This window comes from Pseudonaja textilis, chromosome 3, assembly GCF_049901715.1.
Source record: "Pseudonaja textilis isolate UNSWEBS1 chromosome 3, rPseTex1.2, whole genome shotgun sequence".
Taxonomy (NCBI): Eukaryota; Metazoa; Chordata; class Lepidosauria; order Squamata; family Elapidae; genus Pseudonaja; species Pseudonaja textilis.
Window position 1 is genome coordinate 77,530,255 of NC_141992.1, and position 23,917 is coordinate 77,554,171.

Genomic DNA, 23,917 nt, shown 5'->3' on the forward strand with positions numbered 1-23,917 from the left:
AAACAGGAAAACTGCTTTAAAGCCCTTCCTGTTAAAAAACAACAACCAGGAGGCAGTTAAATGCCTGGGAACCCTTTATCACCTAGAAAGTTATTTGAATCTTCAGCCCTGGTAGCTTGCAGGTCTTCAGACAAAATAACATCAAGCAGTCTGGAGGAAATTAGTTAATGAGCCAATCATCTATTCAAAGCTTTTATATTTTGCAAGGTTTCTAAAGTGTTAGGTCAACGGCATAAATGCATCAAAAGACCATAGTTGAGCATGTAGGCTAAATACATGCTGCTCTCATTTGACCCCATCAAGATGAAACAGCCACACTGCCTTTCTAAGGTTACAAAATGGGGGGAGCCATTGGCTGGCCAGTCAACACATTGCTTTGCTGCGGTTTCCAACTTTTGAATAAAATAATTAATTCTAATTAAGCTTTACGTGACTGCCTAATTTACAAATAAAGTCTGGAATCAAGTGATGGAGGCAAGAGCAAAGAAGGAATCTGCTGTGCCTGCCAGGTCTCAAAAGTTTTACTACGAGGGCTTAAGGCTACATTACATGAGCCAAGCATGTTATTTTTTTTGGATGCCGTTCAAGAAACTCTTCCAGAGAGGAACGAAAAGGCAGCCGTCACTTGGTTTCACTCCTTTTCATCAGACATTAACTGCTTTCTCATCAGACATTAACTGTCTTTCAGAAGAGTTAGGGCCATTCTGGAAATCTCCAGGATGTGAAAGTACATCTGGCTCGAGAAGGTAACTTTTGAGGCTAACAACTGGACATACCTGAAGTGGCATGAAGGGACATAGAGTTGGGCTATGTTGCCAAGCACTTTTTCACATGCACAAAGTGCCAAACTGAATGGAGAGCAAGGTGGAAACTGGTTAATTACACAGGTTTTTATGAGCAATATATTTCATCATGCCATCTTCAATTGTGGGTTTTCACCCCAGAACAATCACTGAAGGTTGATTCACAGAGAGAACAGAAAGACTTGTAAGACTATTTGTGTGTGTGTGTGTGTGTGTGTATGCGCGCACATGTGCATTTTGAATCCTGGATAAATTTCTGCAATTTTCTTGGCAAGAAGTGGTTTGCCATTGCCTTTTTCCTGGGGCTGAAACAGAGGTGTAATTCAGCTCCGGTTCTGACCAGTTCTGGAAAACTGGTAGTGGAAATTTTGAGTAGTTCAGAGAACCGACAAATATCACCTCTGACTGGAGATTTTACAGTATCCTACCCCTACCATGCCCACCAAGCCATGCCCACTGAACCAGTAATACAAAAATTTGATTCCCACCACTGAGTTGAAAGAGAGGAACTGGTCCAAGATCACGCAGCTGGCTTTGTACTTAAGGCAGGGCTAGAATTTCCAAGTATTAATCTAGTGCCTTAACCACTGTACCAAACTGGCATTCTTGCTTTTCTGAATGATGGGTGTAACCCGCCTGATCTTTGTTGAGTTTTCATTCTGAAGCCGGATTTAATCACCATAATGACTGTGTCAGCAGTTATTTTCCTCACTTATTCCCAGTACATGGTTCCTCTTTGTGGCAAATAAACACTTGTCCATTGCTTGTGTGGCAGAGCAGAAGAAAATATCCTAACTAATATCCTATATTAGTTAATACCCTGCTAATTATTTGCAATATACCTTGTCAATATGTGATTATGTGTAAGCATGTAACTGCTTCAGGCAAACAAGTGACAATAATCTATGGACAAAGGGAATTATACTTTCTAATTGGAAGACTAAATTATCTAGTTCCATAAGATAATTCTACTTTCTAATTGGAAGACTAAATTATCTAGTTCTATAACGTTGTCTTTAAAATAAATCAGAAAGTTATGCACACTATTTGTCGGAAGATTACTTGCCCAGCCAACTGGCTAGCTAACAACTCCTCTGCCAAAGCCTGTAGTTATGAAAGTGTCTGCCTATCAGTTTGACAAACTTCACCTGTCACCACTTGGCCTTCATTTTTATAAACAAGCATGTAATGAGGTTAAGAAATGCAACCCTCCACAACTATTGTGAACTTTATGCACAAGGAGTTCTATATAAGGGTCTGTTTCAACATATTCTCTGGTCTTCTGCAGTGACCTTGTTCACTCTTTTCTCAGAACAATGACTTGGCTTAGGGCACTTTTCTTTTCCCAAACAAGGCATGCCGACTAGGATGAGAAATTATCTTAATCCTAGAACTTGGCTAGTTTTTAAAAATATTCATCCTTTGGGGAAAAATGAAATCCTTTAAAAAGTAAAATTAACCCTGAAGTAAGCCGCCACATGTCTTAACACTGCTGTTCTCCCTGCTCCCTATAGTCTCATGATTTGGTCCATAAAGGGCCACCCGGGTATCCCTCCTGGAGAGATGGCCTACAGTGGGAATCTTCCCCAGTGACCATGATTTGAAGGGGAAATTGAAGTACGAAATACTTTACCCTTTTCACCGAGTGAAACCATGTCAGAGTCCTAGCATCTAGTAGTCATCTTAGTGTCTTTTAAAAGTAAAGACTGATGTTCTGCATAGATTCCTCACTTAAATATGGCTTTAATGCTAGCATGTGTGTGTGCGTGTGTGTAGCAACATACACATAGGTATACATACATACATAATGTTCTTTACACCTCTGGTCCTGGGTTCAACACTTAATTATGTTGAATTAATTGTTCTAAGTGGTTTTTATAATATGTTTTCATCATTGGTTTTATTTTACGCTGCTGGCGTCAACTTGTGTGAAATGGGTGGCCATATAAAGTTGATACAATTCATTTAGTGCCCATTTGAAGTTATAATGGCACTAAAAAAAGTGACTTATGACCATTTTTTCACACTTATGATCATTGCTGCATCCTCATGATTATGTGATCAAAATTCAGATGCTTGGCAATTGTCACATATTTATGATGGTTGCAGTTTCCTGGGGTCATGTGATCACCTTTTGCAACCTTCTGACAAGCAAAGTCAGTGAGGAAACCAGGTTCACTTAACGCGTGTTACTAACTTAACTGCAGTGATTCACTTAACAACTGGGGCAAGAAAGATTATAAAATGGGGCAAAAACTCACTTAACAAATGTCTCACTTTGCAACCAAAATTTTGGCTCAATGGTTTTGTAAGTCAAGGACTATCTGTAAAGCATCTGATGTGAAGAACCAATAGAACCAGTGGTTTGGACTGAATATAATTCCCAGACAAATAGCGTACATCATTCAAGATATGGCATATTTGACTCAATCAGGAACAGTCCATGAATTGAATTAAGAACCAGGAACAAAGCTAAAACATTTCTTTATAGTTTATGGTTTGTATTGTGTGAAAATACCATTTCCGTGAAAATAAGACCTATCCCAAAAATAAGACCTAGCATGTTTTACATGTGCACCTAATATAAGCCCTACCCCCCCCAAATAACCGTACTTAAGAACCTGTACAGCCAGCTGCCCTCCCGCTTCATCCGGTTGCTCGTGGTGCTGCAGCTACAAGGCAAGACGGGATGGTGGTGGAGCTGCCCGTGCACCCTGGACCAGCTTACCTCAGGGACCCTGCACCCCAGCCATCTATGCCCCAACAGCTGCCTTGTGGTGACAGCACGAGCACCCATGTGCAGCAGGAGCTCCTGTGACCTCCAGTCTACTTCTTCTGCTTGCTTGCGGCCCCAATGGAGTAGGAGGCCAAGTGGTGTGCTGGTGCCGCGGCCACAAGGTGAGGCAGGTGTCAGGGTGGCGTGGCTGTGGGCCCAAGCTAAGCCTGTTCCCGATTGAGTCAAATGTGCCATATCTTGAATGATGTACACTAGTTGTCTTTTATATGTCTTACAGCCTCTGTTAGCCAGTGGCCATGTATGTATAATTTAGGATTAAAAGTTCATGTCAGCCTAAATCCTATCAGTGTGAAGTGGCAAATGTCTGTTTTCAGGGTAAGCAGAAGTATTTACATCTCCATCACAAACAATATATTGCTACCACAAAAATCTGCATATGCTTAATAATTACATCTTGTAAATAGCAAATGTACGCATGATGCATGGTTTTGGATAATTAATTTACAAAATTCTAATTCAATGAATTAGAAAAGGAGTCATCCAAGGACTCCCTATTGGAAGATCAGACAAGTCAGATCTTGTCTGGCAGATCAGTGGGTAAGATAACATTTAATAAAACTACTTCCCCCCCCCCCTTCCATTTAAGAAATGACTAATCTTGGAATCTCTTGAAGTGGAAGTGGGCATCTTTTTAGCATAAATCTCTGATAAGTGTAGGAGAGAGAGAAAACATTACTCTTCCTAGGGAATTAACATCTTTCACTTATTGAATGTTACACAATTTATAGATTTTTTTTTTCCTTTCTCTTATAGCAGACATCATCTGCTTGGTGGTGAGCAGAATAGGTACACCTATTAAGGCAGCAGAGAGAAAGAAAAGTGTACTGAAATAGAAACCAGGGGTGGGATTCTACCAGTTCGCACCTATTCGCTAGAACCAGTTGTTAACATTCTAAGCAGTTCGGAGAACAGTTGTTAGAAGAAATTACTGGCCTAATCCTGTAAGGAAGGCAGGAAGGAAACATTCCGGTGTTGCTTACAGAAACTGCCTCTGTTAACCCTTATTACATTCTTGGCAGGACTAGACTTCCTGTCTCAGGAACTTCTCTGGAGTTTTTTTTTCCTCCTTTGCTGGTACTTTGCTTGTGTGGAGTGACCATTCAAAGTTACAATGGCACTGATAAAAGTGACTTATGACCATTTTTTACACTTACGACTGTTGCAGCATCCCCACAGTCTTGAGAGGCCAGGCAAGGAGATGCGTGCCTCGATGTGAGTGATATTGAGTTGGCCACGCCCAGCCAGTCACATAACCACCAAGCCATGTCCACCAACTAAGCCACACCCACAGAACCGGTTGTTAAAAAATTTGAATCCCACCCCTGATAGAAACATTCACCAACTGATGATTTCCATAATCAAATGACCTCTGGCCACCAAATTTAACTAAATTTTACCTTTCTTTGGGTTTAGTATATAGGCATTAGTTGCATGCGATTATAAATATTCATTCTGTCTAAGAATATGTTATCTGTCAAAAGCCTTCCCCCCGGAAACATGCAGTTTTGATAAATAAGTGACTAAAAAAGAATATACACCTATTCTTATTAATATGGACAAAACAGTGTATTTGTCCTGCCCATTTTATCTGTTATTAGTTGATATTTCAAGTCTGCTGATCCATTTTATACTTTGATAGTGAATTTCCTCCCCCCACTCTCCCAATTTCTTTTGGTGTTACTATAATTTAACAAACATTTATCTTCCTTTCTTTTGGTATGGAACGTCACTTCAATTTCATTTGTAATACAGCAGAGGAAAATACTAAAAGATTGCCTAGTGCCAAAGATACTTTTAAAAGCAAGCTAATCTTTGCTTCTTAAGATATACTGAACTAAAACATGTTTTAAGTGGCATTTAATGTATCGTTGCTGAAAGTAAAATAATTTTTAAGCAGATGGAACAAGGGATGGAAGTATTTTTTTTTTTCATGCTAACGAGGCCTCATTTACATCACTGTCTTTGGGGTAGAATTCTGCCAAAGCATTTATTTGAGGTCAGACTGCATATGCTTCTTGTAAAAGAAACAATTATTTAAATTTAAATCCCTAAGGAAGAAAAATATGCACTCTATGCATCCCTTCCAATGCCCTAATCAACAATGATCAGTGGTCCCTGCTTATTATGAACTTAACTTTTTGAAACAGAACTTTTAATACAATGAATCTAACAAAAGCTTTTAATACAATGAGTCAATCGACTGTTCTCCAAATGGTCAATTTGCAGAATGCAAAGGCTACTTTAAAGATGCCCAGGACAATGCAACAATTTCAAGTGGAAAATGGAATTTGTCCATCTGAATTCAGACAGACATGAGCAAATATACGGATTTTGTGATCTATTCATTTTTTACATCTAAATCATTCAATTCTTCATCAATAGTTTAGCTTCTTCTTTTTCTTACAGAGTGTAAGTTAATCACAAAATACACAAAACCGGGAAAGGTTATCACTTAATAAGCACAGGTTTGTGTGGGGTGGATGGGTGGATAGGAATGTGTTTTCTCTATATTTCAGTGTATAGAATAGCAATAGCATTTAGATGTCTATGGTGATTCTCAGTCATCCAGGTCACAGTGGTCCCAAATGTGCTTCTTGGATGAGAAACAAAAAGTCTTCAAAGAAAGACCAGAAAGTCCAGTTGCCTCTTGAAAAAGCACCTTTGGGACAATAGCACTTAAATGTATATACTGCTTTACAGTGCTTTACCCTAAGTGGTTTACAGAGTCAGCATACTGATCCCAACAATCTTGGTCCTCATTTTTACCAACTTGGAAGGATGGAAGGCTGAGTCAACCTTAAGCTGATGAGAACTGAACTGCTGGCAGTCAGCAGAATTAGCCTGTAATACTACATTCTAATCACTGCACCATTGTAGCTCTTATTGTACTGGAAGTAAAGGTATGTCAAATGAATATTGGAAGTGTAAAAGCAAAGAAGGGTCTTTTTATCATCTACTGTGGACATGTGATAAAGCAAAAAAAAAAGTCAGAGTATATTCATATTTTAATACAGAAAATTTTGAAAATGGAAATAAAAATAAAACCAGAACTTTTCATTTTGGGCCTAATGGAAAAAGAACTGGAGAAAACATTTGGAACCTTATAACTATATATGTTCCCAGCAGCAAGACCATTGTACGCACAAAAATGGAAGGACACTTCAACCCCTACCATGGAAGAAAAGTCACAGTTTCATTCTTTTCCACATTGATGGAGTTGGCTGAAATGGCAAAACTGAATATAAGTATTTTTGTTTTCACATGAAGACCGCTTCTGAATTTCATGCTCGATGTAGAAAAGAATGAAATGGGTTCATTCTTTGGGTTTTACAGATTAGACTGATATATCTTAATAGAAATGGCTTGTTTATACTATTATGGAAAAGTAAAAAGTTGTGATTTGATGTTAATGCCTTATTTTACTGTAACAGAGAGAGTCGGAAGTCAGTGCTTCTTTTTCTTTTCCCTATCTTTCCTCACTCCCCTTCCCTTTCCCTTTCCCCCTCACTGTTCCTCTATTTACTTTTGTATTTTGTATTTTATAATACTCTATTAACTTAATAAAAATGCTTACATAAAAAAGGGAAGTAAATGCTGCAGCTTTTCCAAATATTATTTAGTTTAAGGAAATAATAATTACAGTAGTTTGCAAGCTGAGTAAGGATTCCATTATGAATGTTAAGGTTAATGTAATATTATGTTTTAACACCTACTTTGGACAGTATATTGCAGTTCTTTCAAGGTCACCAAGTCCTGACAATATTTAATTCTTAATTAAACCACTTTTCTATAATGAAAATAAGACAAGATTCATCATCCTCTTTCTCTTTCCTTTTTAATCTGGTTGAATACTTTAATATAATATAATTGCATGGGAAAGCCAGAATAAACAATTCAGCTCCAAGCAGAGGGTGAGTTATGTTTTGAATTGTAGATAATCTGGAATGTTTTATTCCTAATTTCATTTCATTAGTACTTGGGTCAGATATCTGCCAAAATCCATGTTCACAAAAATGATTCTATCAAGTGCAAGTATTAGGGTTTTAGAATATATTGTTTTCTTTATTTATCCAGGAACGTTTCAGAACTGGTAATCTGAAATGTAGCCCTTGCTTGATATAAGTACAAGAAAGTCTATAGTATCTTTGACTGTTTAAGAAAATACAAACGTGATCAAGGACTACAAGCTCCCCAGCAGTGCTTTGAACCACGAACAACATTTGTGTTTAATTTAAATTTCAGAAAATAATTCTTTACCTGAAGGATTTGTGAAAGGCCAGTTGCCATTTTTGAAAGTTTATTTGTTTGATTCACATCTCACCTTTCATTCAGGAGCATAAAGCAGAATACAGAGTTCTCTCCTCCTATTTTACTCTACAGCAACATCTTGGGAAGTAGGCTAAGTAGAGAGAGAGTGACTGGTCGAAAGTCATCCAGTGAGGTGTTATTTGGAAGGTTGGACTAGGAAATGCCCTCCCACTACATCAATAGTCCCAACACTTTTAACCACAACATTATATAGCTTTACTCTATAATAGAGATACACTGGCACTTGCACAACGTGTATCCAGCAACTTCAACGTTGATTTCCAATGGAAAGCCAAATGGATCACTGAACACCCAGTCATAGGAAGACATATAAATGACCCCACAAAAAAGTGCCAGGATTTGAACTATCACATCAGCAATGGACAGCCCTGAATAGGATTCTCATTTTACATGGTGTCTGCCAGGACTCTCTGTATAAATGGGGTATATCCTCCCTTCAATGTGACTGCGGGGTCCCATGTCAAACTGTAGATCACATCGTGACTGGCTGTAAGCTGAGGGCATATACCAGTCCAGTATTTGATTTTTTAAAATATAAACGATGTTGCACTTCAATGGCTAGATGGCCTAGACATTGGTATTCGGACATAGATCTTTTTAATATTTATATTTTATTGTGTTCTACTAAACTAATATGATATGTTAATATATATTACTAGCCCCCGTATGATTGTACACTAAATAAATAAATAGTCATAACTCTGTTCTACATAGTGGCTGCCATACAGTATATTAACTGAAGACTTGGTTATACATCTCTGAGAAATTTACATTAGAATGGATTAGAAAAATATCTATATCTATCTATCTATATAATGAATTAATCAATATATAAATTGCTACACTGTGCAGCTAATATAATATTAAAACCTGAAACATAAACAATAGCATAAAAAGCAGCACAGAAGATAATGTTAAGGACAGAAGAGATTGCACAGTCCAGGGATCAAAATAATCCTACCTTGATTTTGTTTAGCAATGGAGAGACAGGAATTTTAGTGGACTATCAAGACTGATGTCAGCCCTTCAGTATAGATCAGGTCAATAAAGCAGGCGCTCCCATGAATGCTATTTTATTTTTCTTGGGCACAACAACAGCATACTGAAAGTTTCTCTATACCCCATCTCCTGCTAAACAAAATCAAGGTGGGGATATTTTTCTCAGGCTCTCTTCAATTTCTGGACTGTGCTATCCCGTCTTGAATTCCCACAATGGTTCCTTTCCAAAGTCAAAACTAAATTCCTTAGTAGCCCGTAACTACCTATGCTGCTGCATTCTAGACCAGTCAGTTCCAGATGACCTACACTTTAGGTAGATGCTTTGCAATAGTCCAACTGAGAGGCAACCAAGGTAGGCTTGATTTTGATCTAGGAAAAGGTGCGAACAGTGCACAAGATATATTTATGCAAAATTCCTTTTCACCATGATTGCCATCTACAGTATTTTTAAATAATAGCCAAGAGTCCAAGATGGCTCCTCAATTGTGTACTAATTCTGGTGGGTGGAATGAAACTCTGTCCAGAATTAAAGATAGAAGGTTCTCAGATCTAGTCCTTAAAACCTACAGCCGCTTGGTATTTCTAGACTGAAGTCTGTTCTTCCCCATCCATACCCTCATAGCCTCCACACACTGAGAAATAACCTTGACAGGTTTATTTGATTGGCCAGGAATAGAGCTGCATAGTTGACTATCATGAGCATTGTCTCCAGGGAGTCCTTGACTACACAGGAGGGACATGGATCTAATACACAGATGGTTATGCATATAACTCCAAGGTCCCTGCCTATTTCTCAGGGTTAACTGGCTTAAACTCTTGCCAGATAACCAAGCCAAGCCATGCCTCAGACAATTCCAAAGGACGTACGGCTAGAATCAAACTCAGAGCAGATTTAAGCAACTTTATCTAATACATGCCTTGAATAGACTTCCTTCTGCAGAGCTCTAAGCCCTCCCTAACCAGCAAACGCAAGTCACCTTGAACAGAACTGCTATCTGGTTATCTGTAGATGCCATTAAAGCAGAAAATAATTGTGTTTTACTATTTATCACCACGAGGCAAACCTCGATAAAAGATTTTACCAAGTTCAATCAATTTATTATTTATTCTCCTCTAGCAATGCTTTAGGCATCTTTTCTACTATTTCATCTCCTGGAATTCCTGTGAAAACCAGGGGCTGCTTGGTGGAGTTCTTTGGGATACACACAAAGAGAGAGTCCATACCAAAAAGAATATGACTTTTTAAGAAGAATACTAAGTTAGGCTGCTTATCTAAAAATTGATCTTTGCACAAACAAAAAAGGCCTGTTAATTTAGATTAGCTATAGTACTAAAAATACAGTACATTCCTAGGATCACAAAGTGGTCAGATGCTCTGTTTTTATATTCTGTGTCTTTTGTACGTAGCTTTGATGGGTGAAACCAACACTAATAAAACAGTTAAGCCTGTACTTGAGCTTGTATTTCCATTAGAGAATTGGTCATAATGTTGAAGTTTTTCAGGAGGAAAATGTATCCTGCTGTATTATATGCTTGAATGTAAATCTTTTAAATACCATATTTCTGTTTGCTTGACTACCTTATTTTTCTTTAATGCCTTTGTCATATGGATTGCAGATAGTTCTTTTCAGCTACAGCATAATGCAGATATAAATACACTGAATTGGAATGTTGAACTAGAACAGTTGAGATATCTACACAAACTGCTTTGCATGTATCTCCAAGGAGAATTAGCTACTGGGATAAAAAGAAACAATAAGTGATAGCTGCTTTCAGAGTGAAATTCCAACACTAAAACTGACAAATTTAGTATCATAATTTTACATCAATTTCTATACAAGATTCTATTATCAGCTACCTAAAAGTGTACCTATGTTAATTTGCTGTACTATAAAGAACAGTCTGGTCGCTCTATAAAGATTTATAAGGTTTAATGAATGTGCTTGTCTTTAAGATGTTGTAAGATTCTTTGAGGTTTCTAGCTAAATTACAGTACAGTGGGATAAAGGGATATCTATAATATGTTAAGAATGTGCACTAAATATATATGAAATCTATTGAGATAAGAACGATGTAGTATACCTAAGAAAAAAGACAAATTGATTTGCATGGATTCAACCTAAATAGGCTATGAAAGTAATATAGAGAATCCAAATATATTCCAGTGCTTTTCTGTTTACCCATTCTAGCATAAGGTACCATGTTGCAGAACTACATATTAATAGAAACAGTTTCTGTTAAACTAGTAGGCAGTAAGGCAGGTGAAATTCATTTCAGAGAGGGATTTGTCTATGCCTCAGAATTAGAGTGTGACAGACTGAGGAATCAGGAATGGTTGTTTATGTTTCTTTCTAGTCTGTTTCAAAAACTCTGCAGACCTACAAAAGTACGCCCCTGTAAGTGCATCAAGAACATGTTCAGTCTGAATTATTTAGTAAACTAGAACCTGAGGAAAGTACAGATCATGGATTACATAACATAGTTGCACTGATTATGATTTTCCATTACTTTCATTTTTTCTGTCCTTTTCTTTTTCTTGATATATTCATCCTAACCATTATATATAATCAACTAAATGGTCAATCTAACCCTCCCTGCCAGCCCAAAGAAAAAGGCAATCAGGCAACTATTACTTGGTGGATAAAATAGTAGCAGATCTGTTGATTTTCTATGTATATTACAAAAAATTAGAATTATGGAAGCTGAATGTTAAATATCTAGGAAAAATTGGGCTAGCTGCTTTACCAACGCTGACCATTATTATAGATAATTTATCAAATGCTAACTTACTACAGAGTATTTTTAACACTGGGGAGTTTATTCTAGTATAGGGGTCCTCAATACCCAGGCTATAGGGCCATGGCCTATTCAGAAGTGGGCCACACAGGCAGCAGGTAAGTGCATGCACATACGTGAAGCTTCCTTCTATGAGTGGCAGCCATCTTGCATTCACGCGCAAAGCTCCCCTTGCACAAGCAGTAGTTACTTGCACTCACACACAAAGCTCTCTACCCACCTACCACTCACAAGGTACTATCCCCCCCCCCGCCAGGCTGCCAAGCCAGACAGACTCTAGTATATAATGTAGCATTAAAAAAGAATATTTCAATACGTGTATAGATCACATAGTTCAAACATAATGGTCAATTTGGAGAATACATCTATTTTAAAGATGTTTAGGACAATGAAACCATTTAAAAGCATCCAAAATGATGTAAGTTTTGATGAAATAAATAGATAACAGAAAAGATGTTAGATATTAAATGCAGCTTTCAAATGTAATCTAAAACATATGTAAGAGCAGTAAGAGCCAAGTCATTTAATTTCATGATTTCACCATCACAACTTCTTCCCAATTCCACCTCATTACTGCATGCAGGTTTAATTCCTCTGAGCATAGAATATATCTTTAATTTTTAAAAAAACATACAGGAAGGTATATTCATTGCCTTCCATTTGCTGATAAATATTCAAAATATATTTGGCAGCCTAAAATGTTTATGTTGCTTCTAAATATTCTTAAGAACCTCAGACTGGAGAAGCAGGAAATAATTCATTGCTTCATTAATTATACAAAACTTGAAATAATTATTTTGACTATGTGTACAGGTTTAAAAATCCCATAACTAAATTTTAGCAAAGTTGTCCTTCTCTTATTTATTTTTTCTCTTGGAATCATATCAGGTCACTTTGTAGCTGTGTTTTATCAGCCCATCTTCAAGGCTAGCTTTCAGACATTGCCTAACCTAGCTTGTTCTTCTCCTCGACCTCCTTTTCAGCTCACATCTGGATTGGCTTAACAAGTAATTGGAAATGAAGCCTCCTGATTTCCCGTTAAATGCTAGGCACAGGAAAAGAAATAACACTTATTTTTCAGTGAGCTTTGACCATCATCCAAAATCCAGCGCAAACCAAAGCGCTGCCTGTGGTTTGATGGCAGTCACCCAACATTTCTGAAACCCATTCTTGAGGGAAAGGAGCAAATCAGAAATAAAGACACAGGTTTGCCTTTTAAGAAATGTAAACAGGATTTTTAAATTACCAGCATTAAGCTGAGTAATTATTCTGTCATTGTAAATGCATGTTTTACATCTTCAGATATATAAGCCATTTCTTTAAAGCTCAAGGGGGTACTTTGTAAAAGAAACTTGTGCCTCTCAGCATTTTCAGATGCATGTGGTCCTATAAAAAATCAATACTGGTATGAAAAGAAATTAAAAAAAATTCTAGACAGCAGACTCAAGAGCTGTACATTGTGCATAAGGAAGGGCTGCACCTGCAGGATACCTCTTTGCTTCAACTCTGCTTATGAACTCTTGACCAGAAGTAAATGTATTGTGTCCACACACACACACACAAAAACCATTGTGGCCAAAACTGTTTAACATAGTAATCTAAGATTATTACACATGATCTTAATTGACTATTTAAACCTACAATGCCATGCAACCACAGAAATGAGGCATCTAAGGAAGTTTCATTGTAATTTCCATAACAACCAGCTTCAGTCCAGCAGGAAAGATCTGGAGCCCACCACTTGAAGCAAAAGTTTCCACCAGCTGAGCAGCACCTGCAAAAGCCACCTCTTTCACACAAAAATAAAACATTAAAAAATGGCCTCCTGCCAATATCATCTTGTGGAAACTAGCTTGAAAAAGAAGGGTGGGAGGACAGAGGAGAGAGAGGGGGGAATTAGCCAAAGGAAGGAGGAATTAGCCAAAGTAGGGGGCAATTGCCCTTTCCGTCTAAAACGGTTCTATAGCTTGGAGATACTTAAAAGAGAGAGAGGAAGAGAGAGAGAAAGAGAGAGAGAGAGAGGACCTCCCACCATCAGTGGGAGTTTTAAGTATCCCTAGATTTAAAAAGCTCTGCTAATAAAACTGCTTTGTACCATAAGCCAGATATCTCACATACCTTTGAAGACACAGGTATAATTGTCTAGCTTTTTTCTTCTATGGATTTCTTTTTAACTGAAACTCCATACAGTGCAGGATTTGTGGAGAATTAAGATGGGAAGGTAGAACATTATCCTATAATGAAATTTAATTTCTTCCCTTTCCTAATTGATCCAACTATGAATTTTCCCATTATGCTACTAACAGGATTGATGAGGTTATGAGGACTGAAAATGAAGTATTACTTTGGCCTTCTCTCATTTAAACTGGGTTTGTGTACAAAGTTTGTCCATTGAGGATCGAAAGCTGCAGTCCTGCAAAAGGTACTATTCCTAGTTAGCATGGCTGAGCATGGCTGCTAGAAGCTGTAGTTCTTCAGGACCAGTCTGATCTAGTGGTGAAGGCCTCAGGCAAGAAGCAGAAGACTGTGAGTTCTAGTCAAGTCTTAGGCATTGAAGCTGGCTGGGTGACTTTGGGCTAGTCACTTTCTCTCAACTCAACCCTCAACGGGGGTATTTGTGGGGAAAATAGGAGAAGGAAAGAGCATTGTGCATGTTTGCCACTTTGAGTAATAAAGATGGAAAATAAAATCTTAAAGCTAACATTAACCATCACACTCCTATTATTCAGTAATTCTTCACTCATGGAAAAACTTGGGGAAAAAACAAATAATAATCCAAAGAATAAATAAAAGGAACTGTAGAACTTCAAGGAAAAAAGAATTCACAACCATCAATGAACTGAGGAAAACTTAGGATAGTTTGAGCTAGATAATTGCACATGGAAAGAATGATCTAGCATGTTCACAATATAAAATCAATCAAAACTAGCTTATTTTTATATACAATTGGTAAGGAATAGGAATTATTCTTTCTACTTATTTGATCAATTCAGCTGAAGCAGTTATTAAAAAACAAAGAAGGAAGAGATAAAATCCAGGTATCTTACCAAAGGGAAGTTTGATTCCTATAAGGAGGAAAAATATGTTTGATATAATCATGACGACTCCAGTTATAAAACTTTACTGTAGAAAGACCTTAAATAACCCAATTAAATGATCCAAGTTTTGCTTTCAAGAGGAATTGAGTTTTAAGACCCAGGAGATTCCATGCTCAGATTAATGTAGCTCAGGTGCTAGTATGTTATGAAACATAATATCCATTACATGAATTAATTTACAGCACAGTCTATTCATTTTAACACAGAGCTATGCACCATTAGACATATTGAACTGCAGCTTCCTTTTGATTGTCTTCCAGCTTCTGTTCAATTCACTTTCAAGAATATTTGATGCACAAGTAACTAAAGATAGCAATCTTTCACAGTGATTTAGTCCCGCTATTAAATTAGTCCATTAGTATAGGTGAGCATAATTTATTTGCTAATAAGTTAGAAGCTGTGAAGGGGAGAAACTTACCTATCTGCTTTTCAGTGCAAATAGGATTAACCTCTTAAAATATAGTAAATTCAAACTCCTTTTTTTTAAATTGACTTCAACTCCCAGAATTCCCTAGCCAGCATGCAGATATACTCTGGATTAGGGTTTCTGGCAGGTCCTTTTTACTTTAGGCATGATATGGAAGAATTGGTCTTTTATTTTGCTTTTTGTTCTGTATTAGCATTCTCGGAAAACCCGCACCCTGATTGGCCCACCTGAACCGAAGCCCGATTGGCTGACTGACTGGCCGTGATTGGAGCGCTGGGAATCTACCGCGATTGGCCGAGCCGATCGCGGGAGATTCGAAGCGCTGCCATTGGCCGCCGAGCCGCCGGCCGGCTGTATAAAGCCAGGCGGTTTTACACATTTGCTTTTGTCCATATCCAGAGCTGAATAAAAAGAGCTGAATGTTCACTAAGTGTCTCGCCTCTTTGTGACCCGATCCCGGATCTAACACTGGCGACGAAGGTGGGATCGTGAGGCGAGGACCAACTAGCACGTGGCACCGGTGACCAGCGCCTACAAGATGGCCAGTACCCTGCCACCCGCTCCATTCGACCCAGTGACCGAAGACTGGGAGTCCTATATTGACCGCTTCCAGATGTTTCTGGAATGCAGTAACCTCAAGGACGCCAACGGCCAGAGGAAGCGGGCAGTATTCCTAACGCACTGCGGGGCCGCGGTGTTCAAAATGGCCAAGGCACTCGCAAGGCCTGCTGACGTTAAGGAGATGGATTGGGCTGATCTCGAGCCCATCCTGCGCCGCCATTACGCCCCCACTGTGCCGATCCTCATCCGCAGGTATGACTTCTACCGCCAGGACCAGCGCGAAGGCGAGTCCATCAGTGATTTTGTGGCCCAGCTGCGGAACATGGGAGGCCCCTGCGAGTTCCCCGAGCTGGACCAGGCGATCCGGGACCGACTCGTCCTCGGACTCCGAGACCCCGTGCTGCAGAGCCGGCTGATGGCCAAAGGCAACATCTCCCTTGCCGATGCCCTCGCCGAGGCCACCGCCGCCGAGGCCACCCGCCAGTCCGCAGCACGGATGAGACAAACCAACGCGCCGGAACGGCCACCCACCAATGAGGCGACCCCAGCCGCCGCGAAGCCCCGGGACACCAGCCAGCGGGAGACGACTGCGCACCATGGCGACCTCAAATCCCAGCCTGATACCGAGGACGAGGAGATCCATCGGTTGCAGACCGAACGTGATCGCCGAGACCACCGGAGTCGTAAGTCGGGGTTCCGGTGCGCCGGTTGCGGCGGCGATCACCCCCGCTCCGAATGCCGCTTCCTCGACGCCATTTGCAGGCATTGCGAGAAGCGGGGGCACATCGCCAAGGTGTGCTGAAACAAGAAGAGCTACAGCCCGCAGCGCCGAGGCGACAGCCCACGACGACGGGACGGCACCCCACCCAGACACCGAGACCGACCCACGGAGAGCCGGTGGAGCCGCGACAACCGGAGCCGACAACTCAGCGGGCGCAGCGGCGCGAAGAAACCCATCAGACGGTCGCCATCGGCCATTCATCAACCACCGACGCCCGGAAGGTACACGTGGCCTTGAGCATCGAGGACCGGCCCTGCGAGATGGAGGTGGACTCCGGGTCCTTCCTCTCAATGGTCTCATGGCGCACAATCAAGCGCCTGGTCCCGACCATCCGCCGCAACGAGCTGGACGACCAGAAGCTAATCCTGAAAGACTACCAGGGAAATCGCATCCCTGTAGTTGGCATCGGGCACTTCAAGGTAACGTTCAAGAACCACACTGACGTCCTGCCGCTCACGATAGTGGACCGGGACCGCCCCAGCTTGCTCGGCCTACAATGGTTCGCCCCGCTCGGCATCGAAGTAACCGGCATCCACCGCACGGACACGGCCGACTGGGAAGCGACCCTCGTGAGGGATTTCCAGGAAGTTTTCGACAACTCGCTAGGCAAGTACCGTGGGCCCCCTATATCGTTCAACCTTAACCCCAATGTCGCCCCTATCCGCCTAAAACCCCGGCGAGTGCCTTTTGCGCTCAAACCAAAAATCGACGAGCAACTAGACAAGCTCGTCGCGCAGGGGGTGCTAGAACCCATCGACCATGCCCGTTGGGAGACGCCCATAGTCACCCCCATCAAGCCCGATGGCTCCATTAGAATTTGCGGGGACTATAAGGCCACCCTTAATCACGCGCTACAGCAAAGCGCCTACCCCGTCCCAGTGGTGCAGCACCTCCTGCACTCACTGGGGGGAGGCCGGGTCTTCGCAAAACTCGACTTGGCACAAGCCTACCAACAACTGCCGGTCGACGCGGAGACAGCCGAAGCGCAAACGATTGTCACACACCGGGGGGCCTTTCGTTGCAACCGACTCCAATTCGGAGTCAGCGTCGCCCCAGGAGTCTTCCAAAGCCTCATGGAAAGGCTCCTCCAGGGCATCAAGGGGGTGGTTCCCTACTTTGACGACGTGCTGATCGCAGCCGCCGACAGAGAACAGTTGGAGATCCGTTTAAGGGCGGTGCTTAACAAATTCAAAAACGCCGGCCTTAAAGTCAAAAGGGACAAATGCCAACTACACACCGAGAGGGTCGAGTTCCTGGGCTACCTTCTGGACCGGCACGGAATACACCCGACCGGGAAGAAACTCAGGGCCATCAAGGAAGCCCCCACACCAACCAACAAGGCGGAGCTACAAGCATTTCTGGGGTTGCTTAACTTTTACAATGTTTTCCTACCCCAAAAGGCGACCGTGGCGGAACCCCTACACCGGCTACTCGATAAGGCGGCCACCTGGACCTGGGGGAAGCGGGAAGAGACTGCGTTCCAACGAACCAAGGACTTGCTAACATCAGACGCAGTCTTGATTCAGTACAGCGAAACCCTCCCGCTCTCAGTAACATGCGACGCCTCACCCTTCGGTATAGGAGCAGTCCTCAGCCACACCCTACCCGACGGGACGGAAGCACCCATCGCCTTCTTCTCCCGGACACTAGCAAAACCGGAAAGAAACTACAGTCAACTAGACAAAGAAGCCCTCGCCATCGTCGCCGGAGTTAAAAGGTTCCACGAATACCTTTACGGCAGGAACTTCTCAATCATAACGGACCACAAGCCCCTGCTCGGAATACTCGCAGGGAACAAGGCCACCCCGAACATCCTATCGCCCCGGATGACGAGGTGGTCCGAGTTCCTTGCAGCATACTCCTACGAGCTGTCACACCGACCCGGTAAGGCCATCCTACACGCAGACGCACTAAGCCGGGCACCGCTACCGGACGTAGATGACGACCCGGCACCCACAACGACGACCCTACAGATCGAGACCATGCCGTGCCCGCTCTTAACCGCGCCAGACATTGCCCATGAAACAAATAAAGACAAACGGCTGGCGTGGGTACTGAGCTGGGTAGAGCGGGGATGGCCAGAAGTCGAAGGTAACGAATATTTCAGACCCTTCAGAAACCGCCAAACTGAGCTGTTCTCACAAAAGGGCTGCATTCTCTGGGGCGACCGGGTGGTCATACCGGAAACACTGCGAGACAGAGTGTTGGCATTGCTGCACGAGGGACACCCAGGGGTCGTCAAGATGAAAGCCCTGGCCAGGAGCTATGCTTGGTGGCCGGGGACAGACAAACAAATAGAAACTTGGGTCGCTGTGTGCAGCAAGTGCCAAGAGTCAAGAGCCAACCCCCCGCCGCCCCGATCCGAGAGTGGGAAACCCCGAGAGGACCATGGTCGCGATTGCACATAGACTTCGCCGGACCAACCAAGGGGTATACGTTCCTCATCACCGTAGACGCTTACTCCAACTGGTTGGAAGTAAGCACCATGAGAACAACAACGACTGAGGCGGTCATCGACAAGCTTAACAGACTCTTCGCAACGCACGGGTTACCGGACGTCATAGTGTCGGACAACGGGCCCCAGTTCACGGCAATAATGTTTGAAAAATACCTGGCCGAACGGGGCATCAGACACGCCTTAACCTCGACGGCTCACCCGGCGGCGAATGGTAGGGCGGAACGAATGGTCCAATACACAAAAAAGGCCATTCAGAAAATCGAAACCGGCGACATCCAGGAAAAAATAAACAGACTACTGTTTATACAACACATCACGCCAAGCACAACAACGAACAAGAGCCCAGCGGAACTACTGATGGGGAGGAAACTAAGATCCCCATTAGACCGCCTACACCCCACCTACAACCCAGAGAAACCCCCGGACTCCTCCAGCAGGTACCGGACATTCAACATCGGGGATGCCGTCTACGCGAAAAACTTCACGGGAGACCCCCTCTGGGTACCTGCACAAATAACGCAGGTAACTGGGCCCCGATCATACAGACTACAAACAACAGACGGAAGGAGCTGGAAGCGGCACATCGACCAGCTACGGTCCAGACTAGCCACCAACACCCCCATCGACCCAGCAACAACGGCGGCCCAAGAAAGCAGAGAGGGAGGGGAAGCCTCAACCACCAACCCAGAAACCAACAAAAGACCGGAACCAACCAGGACACACACCCCAGCGCAAGCCGAACACCACCCACCAGAGGACAGCAACGACCAAGCAAACCAACCAGACTCACCTACAGACCTCGACGCGTCGCAGACGGGTTCTTCACCTGGGAGGTGCAGCCAAGCCAGCTCAACCAGCCCGGGAAAACAGAGCGGGAGCAACAGAAACCACAACTCGACCGGCCCAGGACACCCGGACGGGAGTTGCGGCGCCAGGCCCGGCTCACCTCACCAGGCGGTTCCATCGACGGAGTGGAGAGCGACGCGGAGCCCGTCCGAACCGGCCAGCGACCTCACACAGACTGAACCGCGCAGGTCGACCAGGCAAACTCGAAGCCCCACCTACCTGCGCGACTACGTCACGACGCGGCGTCAGACGAAACCATGAGGGGAGGGGTGTTCTGTATTAGCATTCTTGGAAAACCCGCACCCTGATTGGCCCACCTGAACCGAAGCCCGATTGGCTGACTGACTGGCCGTGATTGGAGCGCTGGGAATCTACCGCGATTGGCCGAGCCGATCGCGGGAGATTCGAAGCGCTGCCATTGGCCGCCGAGCCGCCGGCCGGCTGTATAAAGCCAGGCGGTTTTACACATTTGCTTTTGTCCATATCCAGAGCTGAATAAAAAGAGCTGAATGTTCACTAAGTGTCTCGCCTCTTTGTGACCCGATCCCGGATCTAACACTTTTAACAATTTATAATTTTGTGAAGCCATCCAGAGTCATCTTTTGGGTTGGGAGACCCAGAAATTGGGTAAATATATGCATATGTTTTATAATTCTTTTACTGGATCTTACAGCCACTGTAAAACAAAATGGGGATGAGAAAAAGATTGTTTGATCTTCTCCTTTTTGGCTATTTTCTCAGCAAAAAACCCCACCAGATATTTTGTTGGGTGATATAAAGAAAAACCTGTTCCACAGCAGGGGTCAGTACAATTGATGTGATGGGGGTGGAAAAGGCTAAACTGGTGGCATGAAAATAAGTTCTCTCTGTTATGAAGGAAGGCATTGGAAAATGTATGTTTCATTCAATTTTACCTTTTGGGCTACAAATGTATTGTTTTTTCCTTCTTCCTCTGCCACATCTCACTTTGTTATAAATCTCTCTTCACTTATTTGTTATAATTTTACTGCTTAGTGAAGGATCTGTCAACTTGCCAATCAGGGAAAAGTATTAAAATAATAAATAAATAAATGTTGGCAAGCAATTAAGAATCTCTGAAAATCATGTGGTCAGAAAGCAATCTAAGTCAAACTAAAATCATGGTAAATATATGTCATGATTGAGAGTCTTTCTTTTTCAATGAATAGGAGGCACCATTTTAATGTTTTAATGGCAGGTGAATTCAATCTTCCTGCAAACACAGAAAATGAGAGAGGGTAAAACTCTTCAACCATTCATAAATTTATGCTGGAATTACATCAATAAATTCCAAATTGGAAGACTATAGCAGGTGGAATTGCCCTTTCCACTCAAGGTTATATTAAAAAGGATACTTCAGGGAGTCTTTGATGTAGAAAAACATATCATTGGATGATTCCACTTCTTCATATAACATTGTATGACTTCAGGAGAATTAATCCATGTGATTTCTCTCTTATATTTTAGGTCACATTCTGTAGAGCTGTGTCTATTCCTCACACAGTTTTTCAGTTTAATTAAACTTATCCAAAATACTTTCTACGAGATTTGGATGGAAGAGACATCACAATATAGTTTTCCCCCCACTGAAAAATTACAATGAAAATTAGGGATTTCTTTTTAAGCAATGTGTTGTCCAACAAAACAGAACACTTTATGGACTGGCACATTCATTCACTATGGTAAGTCCACTAAAGACTGTTTCCCACTATTTCTCAGCTCAACAACTGTGCACCAAAAGTATGTATTTTAGTTTAGAAGCACAGGGGGAAAAAGCATACTATATATCAAAGAGACATATCATATGTATCATAGAGACATATCATATTCGGGTAAGTACATATAATAGTTTTTGGAGTTTTCTTTAATAGTTTTGCTATTTAAAAAAAATTCTTTTATAAACCAAGAAAGATTGATTCCTTGCTGGCAACACACTTTTGTAAAACTGTCATACAGTCTTATATTCATTATTTTGGAGAATGTCCCTCCAGGTGCCAGATGTGACATTTTCCAGAGATTATTTGGAGCTTGTATAACTCTTGAATAAGTCATTAAATAACGTTTGTTTCAGAAATTGGGATGTTAAATAATGAAGTTGTAAGGAGTAATCATGAGACATGATATCATAGCCTAAAAATTCAACCCAAACAACCCATCTGGTCAGCTCTACTAACAGCACATCCTGGCCTATGGTCAATGTATGTAATTTATTAAGTAGTAGGTGACTGCTGGACTGTTCTTCAGAAACATGCTATGGTTTCATGCTGGACTTAAGCTTATGCCTTTACCAAAACCTCAGCTCAAACTTTCTCCTGATCACAAGGGGCTCAACTCAACAGGAGTTTTGCTGGCAGACCACACAGCAAGCAAGTTTCTTACTAATTTCTTACAGTGCTCTTGACCTTTGATATTATGGCTACTGCATCTTCTAAAGCCAGTGATCTGTCAGAGGTGCCAGAGTTGATCAAAGCAGGAAGCCTACTGTAGTGAATAATCACGCAGTAAGGGCAATCCTATAACCTCCCTCTCCCACCACCCATGTTACACAAACATTCAAATAAGCCCAACACAGCTCCTAAGAGATTTTTGCTGAAATGTGAGAGCTAATTAGCATTTATTTTTCTCTGTCCATATATATCAGTTGCATTCGAAACATTATTACACAAGGTCAGGATATTTCAAATACTTACAATGAAAAGTCTCTGAATCCCCAAAGCAAGTCTTTCTGTTTTCACTTTCCATGATAGAGGCACAGGTGAGTTCAGGAGGAAAACCAATGGTTTCTGATGAATATGCATTGAAGCAATTGGATTCAAATGCAAAACAACCTGTAAGATATAAACAAATAACTCAAGACACTACAATTACCACTTGATCCAATTGAACAATAAATTAATAATAATAAGCACTTCTGCTGTAGGGGCTTAATTACTTCAGGGGCCACCTAGTAACTTGCACATAGACTTGCTCACAGATTTGAAATATTTTTTCTATTTTCTACAGAAAGAGCGAGGCCAAATCTCAAAGTCAACAGCACTTAAGGGTTACTTAACTGACAAATGAAATGTCAAGACTAGCATCATTTGGCATGTGCTGAACTGAGGCTTATGTCTTTTCCAGGCAAGAAGATAGGGATAGAAGAATGGGAAGAAGAAATACCTTCTTTGTGTCTTCCTCTCTCCAGTCCTCCTCCTCCTTTCAACAGTGGCAAGATTAGACATGCAAGTAAGGGAATGTGAAGAGCAACAGGATGGAAGTGAAGGATGTGCTATTCTCAAGGAGAAGCCCCTGAAAGTATCTTGCTAAATAAAATTGCACCATCCCTCAGGGAATTTTCTAAGATAAAGGCTGGGGGAGGGGGGGCATGAAGGTGAGTAGTACATTTAAGAACACATTTAGCTCATGACCGAGTTAAAAATTAAACCTGACACTTCCAAATCATAGTTTTTACATCCTGGGTATAGTTCTACTCAAGGACCAGGGCTGGCAAGAACATCCTTGTTTGAAATCACCCAACCTGCTAATTATAATGAGCAGCAATAGTAAAGACACTAACACCTTAGTCGCCCTTTGACCCAGCAAAATAGGACTTAAAAATCAGCTGCCTCATCATTACAACATTGTGTCATGCAAATATCAATAACATAATATGATGAAAAAGAAAGGAAAAGAACAAGCAATGCAGCATTCTGAAAACATTCCAGACTCTACAGCAGGGGTCTTCAAACTTGACAGCCTTAAGACTTTTGGACTTCAACTCCCAGAATTTTTCCTCCAGTCATGTTAGCTCAGGAATTCTGGGAGTTGAAGTCCACAACTCTTAAATTTGCCAAATTTGAAGACCTTTGCTCTATAGAAATATTTCTCAACCTTGCTGGCTGTGGAATTCTGGGAATTGAAATCCACGCAGCACAAAAGTGCCAGGGAAACAATGCCCTTTCAGTTTGCAACCTGGTTCCATAGGTTGTACTAGTTGATTTTCAGATAGTTTCCTTGAATTTGCA

The 23,917-nt window shown here is 41.8% G+C and overlaps 1 protein-coding gene across 5 annotated transcripts in view; it reads right to left on the reverse strand.

Annotated features, from left to right (window-relative positions):
* The window catches only part of TGFBR3 (transforming growth factor beta receptor 3), a 166,938-nt gene that overhangs the window by 44,552 nt on the left and 98,469 nt on the right, over positions 1-23,917 (reverse strand). For all 5 annotated transcript variants that reach the window (XM_087930157.1, XM_026700317.2, XM_026700314.2 and 2 more), the window contains exon 4: positions 22,604-22,741. In XM_087930157.1, the coding sequence (XP_087786283.1) occupies positions 22,604-22,741 (138 nt within the window). The remainder of the gene's footprint in view (positions 1-22,603; positions 22,742-23,917) is intronic.